The sequence below is a fragment of the Corylus avellana genome, chromosome ca6, assembly GCF_901000735.1.
Source record: "Corylus avellana chromosome ca6, CavTom2PMs-1.0".
NCBI lineage: Eukaryota > Viridiplantae > Streptophyta > Magnoliopsida > Fagales > Betulaceae > Corylus > Corylus avellana.
The window spans coordinates 341,359-353,408 of NC_081546.1; the positions used below are offsets into that span (position 1 = coordinate 341,359).

Consider the following 12,050-nt stretch of genomic DNA (forward strand, 5'->3'; position numbering starts at 1 on the left):
TTATAGCCTATTAGAGTATAGTATAGGATTAATTGCTGTTTGATTTTTTATTTTATTCAAGAAATTAAATTATCTATAAAAATAGATAGGAAATCGTTCATGAATTCAAATTCAAAGTCAAAATTAAAGTTAATGGTTCAAAATTTGTGAAGTTTGAAGATTTTTTGTTACTGTTCACGTCAGTTTCCCCTGTGCCTACGTACATCACACTTCCTCCACTTCTGCCACGACGAACATGCTCATCATTCATCAAATACTACTCCTGATCAAAGCATATCAATAACAATGAATGAATAAGAGGAACGAAAATCAAAATCAATACGTACAGCGGATATCGATTACCATAAACAATTAAACACTATGTAACAAGGAAAGTGCAGTAATAAGGCCAGTGTGAATATTTTCAATTTTAGTCTTCTTAGCATCAAAAGTTGTGACTCCATCCTTAAAACTGACATTAATCCAATCATTTAAGCTTTTGATTTCTCAGTAATTTACCTATATAATTAACCAACAAAGGAAGTTTTTGATTTGAGAATTAATATGAAGCTTTCCAATGAGTCCCCTTTTCCTTTCTTGTGCAAATGAATTTTGTAACATAAGCATTTCCAATCTTTTAGTTATCTTTAGTTTATTCATGTTATCCAGCCCAATTTTTGCTATAATAAATCACTAGGTTAATGTTTGGTGCCAAGAAGAGGACCAACTAATGGAATACTCAACTGTTTCCATAAAATAGCTATTTCACCGCGACTGGCCACTGTTTGTCATGCATTGTCTTCGGAACCACTCAACAGTCACCGACCATCATTCGTTGTTTTCTTTGGAGGTCTTGCCTCTTCACTAGTCACAGTTTGCTATTATCTTTGATCGCCTTCTGCTGTCATTTGTAATGCCACCCCTACTGTTAGGCTTTAGGGTTGAAATCTGATTCTAGTCCAATTAAAAAATTTGGCCATTCCTGTAATATCACCTAATAAATGAATATAAATGATCATTTCTTTTCAATTTGTTGTATTTTTATTATTACTTATTCATAATATCGTTAGATAAACACTATTCTACCTAACCAAATTATTTTTTATTATTTTATATTACATATTAATTACAATGGTGCTTGATAATTGACAATACAATAATGTATGCATTATGTTTTTGGTTTCAAATGATTCTTTCGTGACAATCTATATTTTTAACTAGTTTCAGATTATGATGATTCACTCAATATTTGGAATGACATTAAACACGAACAAATATAATAGAAAAGCAATTCAAACATATGATGCTAAAAAATAGATAAACAAAATCTAAGCCAGCCAATTAAAATTAGTAAAGTATTATTTTCCTACAACATAGGGAGTAGAATCCAAATTGGGGGAGACTTATGCTTGTGGGAAGGATTTGGTTTGTAGTGTAGTTGAATGCTTCTGTCCTCCAAATTGAAAATACCCATGTCAATCGGCCCATTAGGGTAGTATGGCATAGTATCGATGTAGTCATCGGTGTAATATATGAAGTTGGGGCGACAGCCTAGAAAGGCAGAAGCGGAAACAGATATAGAATAGTTGTCTCCCAAGAACAATGCATCATCTCCTATGTTCTTCACCTCTACCCGTTTTACCACCCTTCCACTTTCATGGTCGAGCACAAGCTTATACACTTCGAAACTATCAGTCATACCCTGATCACGCCAAGAATCCAAACACCTCCGTACCACCAACAGATCTCCGCCAGATGTTTCCACCAGATATGTCAAGTCAGCATACCTCAAATCTCTCGTGGCAAGTATCTTCTTTTGATTGGTATTAACATCAATGGATAGGAGCTCACCTCTATGATCAAGGACAAGAACCTGGCCTTTATAATATAAAACATCACCAAACACTGACTATTTATACTCGTCCACATAAGTCCAAGAATCATCACCTAATTTCATGAAAGCTAGATGGTTAAATTCACCAAATATTGTCACAACAAGGCAGTCTGAGTCCGCAAGAGTAGTGGGGTCTGATGACAATGTGACTTTTTGGACTGTATACTGCTTACTTAACTTCGTTGTATAGCCTCTGAGTTTTTGAAGCTGTGGGAGACGGATTTTCTTGTTCTTGAAGGGGTTGAAGAGGGTAATGGACGAAGTGTTGGTTACAAAGCTCAACCAACCGAAGGAAGAACCGCAGCATCTTCTACTATTGTAAGGCATGGGGAGGTTAACGTCAGAGATTGTCTGGTCGGTGATGCTGTATAAACTCCGCGCTTTCTTGATATTATCTTTTGTTGGAAATAATTTTGGATAGTGCACAAATTCTCATTGATATAAAATAATTACAATATGAAAATTAACAATAAAATAAATGCTATAGAATCACGCAAGAGCGTTGTCCTTAAAAGTTGATTCGTGCCTCCCGGAGTGTATAACTCAGTGCGATCGGATCCTTTGACACGCAACCTCCCAGGATTAGACTATAGCGTCTAACTTCGTTAAGAACGCACTTCCAAATAACGAAGACTAGTAGAACAACCCTTTGATTTTCTTGATGAAAAACCACATAGAGAAAATACAAGAAATAGAAGACAATATAAGTGGAAAAATCTTCTATGTGGCTATATTATATGTATCCAAGTAAACTAATCATAAAAAAATATATATATAAGAATATAATTTTTTTTCTTTCAAACTTATGTTGCAAAACATATATCTTCTCGTGGGATGTTGAGAAGACTTTCTTTTATAGTGCTAATCTTTGTTAGAAAAAAGATAACGTAAGCTTTGTATAAAACTTGATAGGAATTTAATACCAACGGTCATAAGGTATAAAGAGTCCCAACTATAAAACTTGTTCTCAAAAACCCATAAAAACTTGAGAACTCTAACGGTCACTAACGGTAAGGAAAAATAAATGGGTTAATGACAAATGGTCAAAACAATATTTAATGACTTGTAAACAATGTCAATGACCAAACGGTTACAAACCAAAAATGGTTAAAAGTTGAATTTTTTCTTTCTCATAAAAACTCATGAAGATAATATTAAATGATAAAATGTTTTTAAATGACTAAAAAATTAATGTTTGTAACAAATATTACAACATCTTTGCTGGGAACCAGCAACATGGGAATTTGAGTGCCTTGTCGTGGTCGTTCTTTCACCGCTGTCCCCCATGACTTGCATACGGCACCGAAACGAACCTGGTCAATGGGCGAGGCCAGCTTGTGCAGAATCGAATCGAGGAGGTCCATTGGAAGCCATGCCCAATCTGATTCCGACGTGGATGAAATTGCCATGATCATATGCTTGCAATTGTAAATATTCAAGCAACAAAGTTTGCACCAATACTAATTGACGGCCGCTAAGGAGCCTCTCTATATAAGGAAAAAGAAGATCACCGACATGTATGTCCACCCGGTGACTGTCGCCCTTAATTAATAGAGACGTGCCATAGCAACAGATACGAGTCCTTGCAGTGTTAGAGTTGCTGATCGAAGATAAGGAACGTGAAGATTAGAGTGTTGAAGTATTTGAAATAGACTTGTTATCTTGTAAATGCTATCACTTATTAGAATAGTTATCCATTGTAATGTATTTGAATTTACACAGTACGTTATCTCACATTCAATTCAAATGTATAGTTTGTTTCTCTTTGCTGTAAAAAGCTAGCTTATTTATACTCATTGAATGAAATTACAGTTGAAACCAGTATTCAAACTCACACCCTTTTTTAAAATTTTTTTTTTTTGTTATATTGTTTATGAAATAATTAACGCAATCTATGGAATTCCTTGTACGTGTCAATTTGATTATTGACAACTACCATTTGGTTCTCCTTTTGGTTAAAAACTTAATCAGTCTCGTAAAATCAATTAATTAACACTCTCCAAATTCCAATACAAGGCCCAGATAGTGCCACATCAATCAAATAAAATCCAACGGTTAAAAATAATCCTAAACTTTTTATTCCATTCGCACAGAATCTAGCCACTCTTCTCCTACGTCGGGACTCGGGACCTTCACGGTGGAGCAGCCGAGCAGGCTACAAAAAGTTGTACGGGGTCGGAGCCAGGCCATATGCAAACCCACATGAAGTTGGGCCACGTTCATAATGGGCCACATAGAAAACGGGTTTGAATTTGTTGGAGATTGGATTGGATTACGTGAGGCACGTTTCGGTGATTCAACAAACCACTAAATTTGGCGTTGGTTGTTTGTGATCGGGAGGCCAACATGGCAGCATAGGCGGTGATACATGAGAAACAGAGAAAGTCTCTTAAATATATAACTCACTCATTTGATGGGGGAGGTAATTAAACTCCATAAACGCTCTTTTAAATTAGTAATTTGAACGAAAAATTACTAAAAATCCAAATCCAACCAACAAACCAAAGAAGAAGAAGCAAGTTTAACTGGAAATTGGCATGAGCAAAGATATATAATTAACTTGAACAACTATATATGTATCTGCATTGCAATTTGTACAGGAAAGTAGTTTTATTACGTACAGAAAATGTGCACATATATAGAGAGGAGCCACTAACTAGTTTGCACCTTTAGCCTCCGGAAACAAGAAACTTGGCAAGGGACTGGCCCTTGGCGACCTTGGCGGCAGCTCAGAAAGCTTGTTCCCGGAACTATCATAATGAATAACTCCAGAAAACTCCGGTGGCCGGCATTTCTCACCCATCAAGATCCCTTTCTGCCACACCCCACCTTCTCCGAAGCCCCGGCGCCCCTCCATTACTTGAGCACCAATATCATGATCAGCTTCAGATTCATCACAATCGTTTTCCCTGTACATGAATGGATTTGCCTTGTTTCTAATACTTGTCACGAGTTTCTTAGGGGACACCGGAGGTGACTTGGTTGTAATTACTGAAGCACGGCGTGAATGTTTGGCACATAAAGCTACCATGGCCGCAACCGAGATGAACAGGCCGATTGCTAGGGGTAATGAACCAAACTGGTGGCTGGCATGCTCGGAAATTAGACGTACCATTTCATCAAATGTTGCCTGAAATTGGTCAATGCAAATTTGGTGGACGCTTGGTTGTATATATATATATATATATATATAGGTGGTTTCTTATTTTTTGTGATCGTAATTAGCTTTGTCCGGTGGAGGTGGGAAACGTAGGGGAAGACTTCTCACATCTTCTTTGTGCCTTCATTGTCTTTAGCCCAATAAAGACTATATTGTTATTAAATTAGGTTAGTTGTTGGTTAATTATAGGTAAATTAGTGAAAATAATTTCTCCATGACATTCAACCTTGTATCACCCTATTGTATTTGACTATTGTCAAGTTAACTTACCATGTCACACAAAAATCGGGTGTGGTTTATAAGGATTAGGACCCCTACAATTGAATTGCCTACAATTTAGGTCAGCAATATTTGATAGTGTTAAAATATCTTAATAGAGAAGATTAGCGCAAAAAAATGAGAATCGGCATGGTTAGGTATAGGGGTGGAACTAGAAATTTTAATTTGGAGGGGGAAAAAAAAATTATTATTTGGGGGAGCAAAAATTAATATATATATATATATATATATAATTACTTTTTTGGGGGACCTTTCCACCTTTGGTAAGGTATAATTAGGGTAATATTCCACAGTGTGTAGTAAAATAGACATAACTTTATAATTTTATTTTGAGGGCTATGATTCTAGTCTACTTCTATTTAAAGCTCAATAAGGACAATTGGGTCACCTAAACTTTGTATTTTCTTTAATTTCTTGCAATTCCTTAATTTGTTTTTTGAATTTGTGGAAGAATTGTGCATTACTATGCTTGTAAATTCAGGTTATTACTCACGCTTGAAATGCATTTTACAGTATTCTTGAATAACTTATTAGTAATTACACATGCCTTCTGATCAGTACAGTTGTAATCACGATTACACATGCCTTCTGGGCTCTCTTGGTCAACGCCAAGGATGTAATTAAGTTCAACGTACGTACCAAGTATGAACTCCATGTTGGTCACCAAATTATTTATTTTTTATTTTTTATGAATAGAAGTCAACTATTAATTATATTATTAATATTTTACACAAATACCATTTTGTTTATGTATTATGTTTTCTTCTTTAACGATTTATTTATTATAGTAGGTTTGAGGTTGTATATTAATTAAATGATTTTGAGAGTTTATAATTTCTCATGGGCCCGCCATAAACTAAGAATTATTTATAATTCCACCACTTCCTCGTTAATTCGATTGAATTTGTCCAAGTGGACCAAGACGTGTTGATCATCTTTTTGGTAGTATTAATTCAATAAGATTGCTATCATTAGAATTCAAACATCAAGGAAAAAAAACAAAGCATTAAGTCAACTTATTGAATTGTTCCGGCCACATTCATCTAAATAAAAAATAAAAATTGCTCCTAGCTGCCACCGCTAATTTGGATGGTCAAATGCACTAGTATTTTCCATGTCACTAATATTGACATTAATGTTATATATAATAGTTTTTACATTGACAAAAAATGAAATTAATGTTAAATATCATAGTTTTATAGGCAATTAAATAGCATTACTTTTTTTTTTTTTTTTAACAATGACGGATCCAAAAATTGGTTTGTACTGTCATGTCAGTATTGTGGACCAAATCTTTAAAAGATAAAAATATAATTTATAGCATTAGTCATATAAAAAAAAAAAAATTACTTGCACTTTTGATCCCACAAGACACGTAGGATTAATAGTTTTTTATATTCTAAAACATTATAATTTATTTTCATTGTGTCTTATAGGACGTTATTTGCAAACTGATTGTCAGGAATTAGAGTATATAATTGTTTTTTTTTTTTCTTTTTTTTGGTGAGATCCCCGTCTTAATTATGACAAATTTGAAGAACTAGTCTCTTTTGTTGGGAAGACTCCACGCTACCTTACCACCCTCCTTAACTTTTTCTCTATTTGGTTCATTCTTTCAAACATCCTACTTACTTAATTAGTATAGGAAGCTTTTATGTTCCCTCGCGACGTACTGACGATTTTCGGTGATTCTTACTCTTATTTTGTAGGAGTTTAGTTGCCAGTCCGGCTGTCCAAAAATACACTTCAACAATATTCTGGCCATTTTTTTGAGGAGGGAATAATGGAATATGATCCTCTTAATTTCAGATAAAATTGAGTGAAATTATTTCGTAATCAAAGTTATAGCTAGCTAAGTTAGAAGAAGGTAAATTACATCAAATAAGTTACCAAAAAAAGAAAAGAAAGACTGATCATACGAAATCAATGAAAACAAATACTAAAATAATTGCAATTATAAATAAATTAATCCAGCAGATGTCATGCATGCATTTATTTTTATGTATATATAGCTTTATCGTGTTGAACACGTACCTATGAAATTAGTTTGCCGTCCAGCTCATGTGGGTATGAATTTTCCAAGGCTCGTGATCGATATATTAAATAATAAATAATATTGGATAGTTAATTTGCACCGCACCGATGGATCGAATTAATGTTGTACAACATTAATTTGGAAATCATGTTTTGAGAAAACCTTTTCATTAGGTGGCCCATCATTCAATAGCTCCATTACAAGATAGTTAACTAACACCTTTATTATCCCTCAAAATTGTCTTAAATGTGATGAAACGTTTACCTATTTCTAGTTTGACAACACCGTGGGAGGGCTGATTTTGTCCCCCCGGATGGATATCCTCATCAAAATGTTGTTTTCATAAGATGTGATTGCATTTGTTGGGAAAAACTAATTTCAGTCGGCAAAACCCTTGTTGGTACGGCCCTGACAAATAATACAATCCCCCTTCTTTCTGTCTATCATAATCTTATCGATATAAAATGTTGCTGTGGATATGCAGTGCATCGCACCAAGCGGCACCGCTAAGTTGGTGCGTCACATTGTGGTTGGAGTGGAGTAATTTCCTACTAAGTGGATGCGTAGTAGGGGCACACGACCATCATGTGTGCGGCGACAGTGCCAGCAGCCGCATCTTCGATCATGTTGCACATATATATATATTGCTTTGTCACTGCCAGTAAGGAGGTCGATCGTGTCTCTCTGTCTAAATGGTTAATTCATCAATTAAGGATCGATGATGATTTCTTATAATTAGGGTGTCCGAATTGGCGGACCCAAATAAGTAATTGGTCTCACAAATTTCCAAATTGTTCGGAATATATAGGTGGATTCCGCAGTCTCATTTTTATAAGCCGAGTATAATTCAGATCAAATACCCCAATTATCAAGAATCGTAATTCTCGAAAAAAAATACATCCAAGATGCTTGAACCTTAATTGTCTAAAATAAGCCAGTTTTGAGATATATTTATATACTATACCATCATCTTATATCCTCATTTCACTGGATTGATATGACAGTGCCTATCATTTTTTTAAAAAAAAAAAAAAATCAAGAATGGTTGATCCAATGGCTAATTGCTACTACTACATTAGCCCAATAGAATGAAGATGTAGTATATATATACCATTTCTTCTATTTATTACATGCTTATTGGGTCTATATGTTTAGGATATATATCGTTATATATAAACCTCATTTTTATCCTAAAACTATTTCTACAACATCAGCGTTGTAGGATGGATATAAATATGATATTATCATTACTCTGTGTTTAGTCCATTCCAACTTGATTTCTTTGATGCTGGGCGTGGTTTGATCATTGATGCGAGGGAATCTTCAAGTGTGGCTCCCCTAAATGGAGTTATTTTTGACAATTATGTAAGGAAAGATAAGCGCTAAAAGAAACTTTTTGTACTGAAATTGACGTATTAGTAAAAGGTGTAGGGTAAGAAGAGTAGTAATTCACGATTTTAATTTGTTTTCATTATCTATAATTGAATAAAAATAGTGATCAAGAAAAGAGATTGAATTTCTTTATGTTTTCCTGATCATGGATTCCAAAACACTTAGTTTATAGCATGCGTTCAATTTATCTATATAGGCTACAAATTCAAATCTTAAGATGATCAGAATTGCCAATACAAATTAAACATCTTTAAGAGTACTCAAGAATTTCTTATTATTACAAATAAAAAAATATATATATTAATTCTCGATGAACAAGGATATATTTCTAATGAATTTATTATGAAAAAAAAAAAAAAAAAAAAAACTAGAAAAATATAACAAATTAAATTGATGAAGAGAGGGCCTTATGTCTCACACCTCTTTCTAGAAACTATGATGACTTAAACAGCGAACCTAGATTACAAAGAGATATTTGGCAAAAATCTATGATGGCTTTTAAGGCGGTGGGGAGAAAAGCAGGTTGATCATTTTTACCCTTTCCAACAAAGAAAAAAGAACAACTTGTTGGTCGGTTGAGGTGTGTATGAACGAACCATGGAAAATGGAAATTGTCTTGCAAACTAGCTAGTTTCAATTCACACCCTATAATTAGACAATGGTGTTAATCTTTGATTCTTTTTACTTCCAAAAGACGAGGACTATATTGTCGGTAGAGATCTAAAAGGAGGATAAGGCTCGCTAGATCTCATCAATTTTCCTGTTTATTGAATTGAGGTTGTAGTTAATTAAGCATCGATCCTTAATTAATTAAGCACATATGTAAGTAATTTGAACTTTAATTTGGTTTGAAACACAGTAAAATCTACCAAAATAAATGCGTCCGTGAGCTAGCTAGGGGAAAACAAACACTACTTTATTGCCTTAAAAGGAAAAAAAGGTAAAAGAAACTTAGGCGCGCGTATGATTATAATTGATGCCACATTAACTCGTCTTTCCTTTATCAAAGTCGGAACCAGGATCCCGGAGGAGGACATGCCGCCGGTTTCAATATATATATATATATATAATATTCAAGAACCCATCATTCATGTTTTGATCCTCCAATAAGAAATTGGGATTTTATTAGCTAGTAATTTCGGTAGTAAATTGTTGAAATCTGAATCTAACCAGTGAGTTGTACGTCTTAAACTTATTCAAATAGATGGACCCATAAAAATTCTTTCACGTTATTATTTGAATTGTTAATTATTGAAACTGTAAAATTATTGGAGGAGGCTTGAACGGCCCTTAATTCGCAGCATGTCTCGTTGGTTTGGAGTTCATAAGTGCTTGTGTGATTAATTAGTTGACACAGCCTTCTCAGAGTTGATAGATAGAGGGTCCCTCGCCATTCGGTGCTCCATTAACATTTACAACATCCCACTAGAAGATGATCTAGAACATGGGGTCGCTTTTTTACGCACTAAATATGTAAATCCATCTACAGTTATGTCACATTAATTAGTATCAATCTAAATATATAGATAGATTCTCGCAAAGTCAACTACCATATAACAAAGTCATTAATTTACTAATTATATATTTACCACCACAAAGAAGAAGAAAATTTGTTTATTATATTAATATATATGACATCTATCTAGTCATCTACATATAGAGAAACAAAGTTTACAAAAATGGACTGTCTTTTTCCCATCATCTCCTTATTGAAAGCTAGCCATCATATAGCCTGCTCTTAGATACCATAAATGAACTTTCACAAAGGAGAATAGATTGTTAAGGCATCGCAAGGTTCGGATAGCGGCATTGAGTCTTGAGTTCAGTAATTTGTTTCTAATTTTAATTGAACATTGATTCCCAACATTAGGTCATGTAGAAATTATATAGCAAATTAAGGACGTACGTTGTTGTTAAGTTGTTATAATATATATGGTCGGTGCAACCAAAGAGGGTCTCACGTGCCACCAAACCCGTCACGTGTTTTGAACACTGCTGTCATATATTAATCTTTAAAGGAAGCAAAGCTTTTACACTAACCAACCCCCCTCATTAATAAATAGAATTATTATGGTGGAGCTGAAAATCTTCTCCCCCAGCAATGTGCCGTGCCGTCACAGCTACTCATGTTTCTTTGAAACCAAACATTAAAAATGACCAAAATCATCATCATGGTAATTATCAAGCACTAGCAACCAAAATTGTGTAGTATTCTCTCCTTTTATGACAACAATAACCTTAATTAATACATGTACAAACCCCATACTCTCAAATATATATCATACACCATCATCTCTAGAATGGTGTTTCCTGATAATTAAAGAAAAAGATGTAAAATCATCATACAAGCAATATTGAAAGTTTCCACTAGCCATTTCTTTTTCTCTCTTGTATGTTCACCTGAGATATCGTAATGATCATCAATGGTGCAACGGGTTCGGACCAGTGGGGACACGGCGCTTTTCAACGCCATAACGCGGATCAATCTCGCTCTCAGCCGGGTCGGGGTCCGGCTCCGGCTGCACGTGCTCGTTTGGTGAAGGTTTCCGGTGGTGGGTGCGTTGTTGTTGATGATGTTTTACAAATGGGGTGAAGTCGAATTTGCTGGCTAGAACTTTTCTGCTGATGACCAAAGGGTGGCGAGAGATGAGCGATGAATAGCTGCTTATGGTGGGGATTTGTTTGTGGTTGATTTTGGACTTGAGACTATGGAATTCGTGAAACAATAGCAAGAGGAGAGAGAGCCAAAGAAGAATGAAAAGGATCATTCGAGATAGTTTCAAGGCCATGGTGGAGGAGGAGGCGTGGAGGAGGGAGATCGAAGAGGAAGCATGGAGCAGTGGAATGAGGAAGAACTCAAGGGAGAGGTTTTAATTTCGTGGTTTGTTTGACAGCAATTCAATCTAATGAACTAATATAAGATATGCAAGAGAGTGTTGAAATATATGTGTGTGTGCATTTTTTTTTCCCTTCCATGTGAGACTCGAGAGTACCTTTTTATGCTTATTTATGGAGAGAGTGTAGAGAGAGAGAGAGAGAGAGAGAGAGAGAGAAAGGGGCCGGTAGACCCTTTTCCCAATGAAAGTTTCTTCGAAATAAAGGAATAAAAAAGGATCATAATTGTCGATTGTCAAAGCTTGAATTATGCATGATTGTGCTTATTATTATTTTCTTGAATATTTTTGATACATAGGTAGAATATATAAATGTTAATTAATCTCACTCACTCTCTCTCTATCTCTAGGTGCAGGATCACAACGCAATATTGGGTACAAGGAAAGTTCCATACTGGTTTGAGTGAATTGCAACTA

General features: G+C 34.9%; 2 protein-coding genes across 2 annotated transcripts; both read right to left on the reverse strand.

The window, feature by feature from the left end:
- Positions 1–1,345: 1,345 nt before the first annotated feature.
- On the reverse strand, positions 1,346–3,282 carry LOC132183895 (uncharacterized). The gene is made up of 2 exons (XM_059597361.1): positions 3,187–3,282; positions 1,346–1,852 (listed from the first exon to the last, which is right to left on the reverse strand). Exons 1-2 carry the CDS (start codon positions 3,280–3,282, stop codon positions 1,346–1,348), a joined length of 603 nt encoding a protein of 200 aa, XP_059453344.1.
- A 7,709-nt stretch (positions 3,283–10,991) lies between these two features.
- On the reverse strand, positions 10,992–11,699 carry LOC132185798 (CLAVATA3/ESR (CLE)-related protein 12). The gene has a single exon (XM_059599591.1). It carries the CDS (start codon positions 11,526–11,528, stop codon positions 11,160–11,162), a length of 369 nt encoding a protein of 122 aa, XP_059455574.1. The 5' UTR covers positions 11,529–11,699; the 3' UTR covers positions 10,992–11,159.
- Positions 11,700–12,050: the final 351 nt, after the last annotated feature.

Bases quoted from the DNA above. Each gene is read 5' to 3' on its own strand.
- LOC132185798 (XM_059599591.1), bottom strand. From the start codon at position 11,528: ATGGCCTTGAAACTATCTCGAATGATCCTTTTCATTCTTCTTTGGCTC.
- LOC132183895 (XM_059597361.1), bottom strand. From the start codon at position 3,282: ATGGCAATTTCATCCACGTCGGAATCAGATTGGGCATGGCTTCCAATG. The intron at 1,853-3,186 runs GTTCGTTTCGGT...TATAAAGGCCAG, and splicing joins TGGCCTCGCCCATTGACCAG to GTTCTTGTCCTTGATCATAG.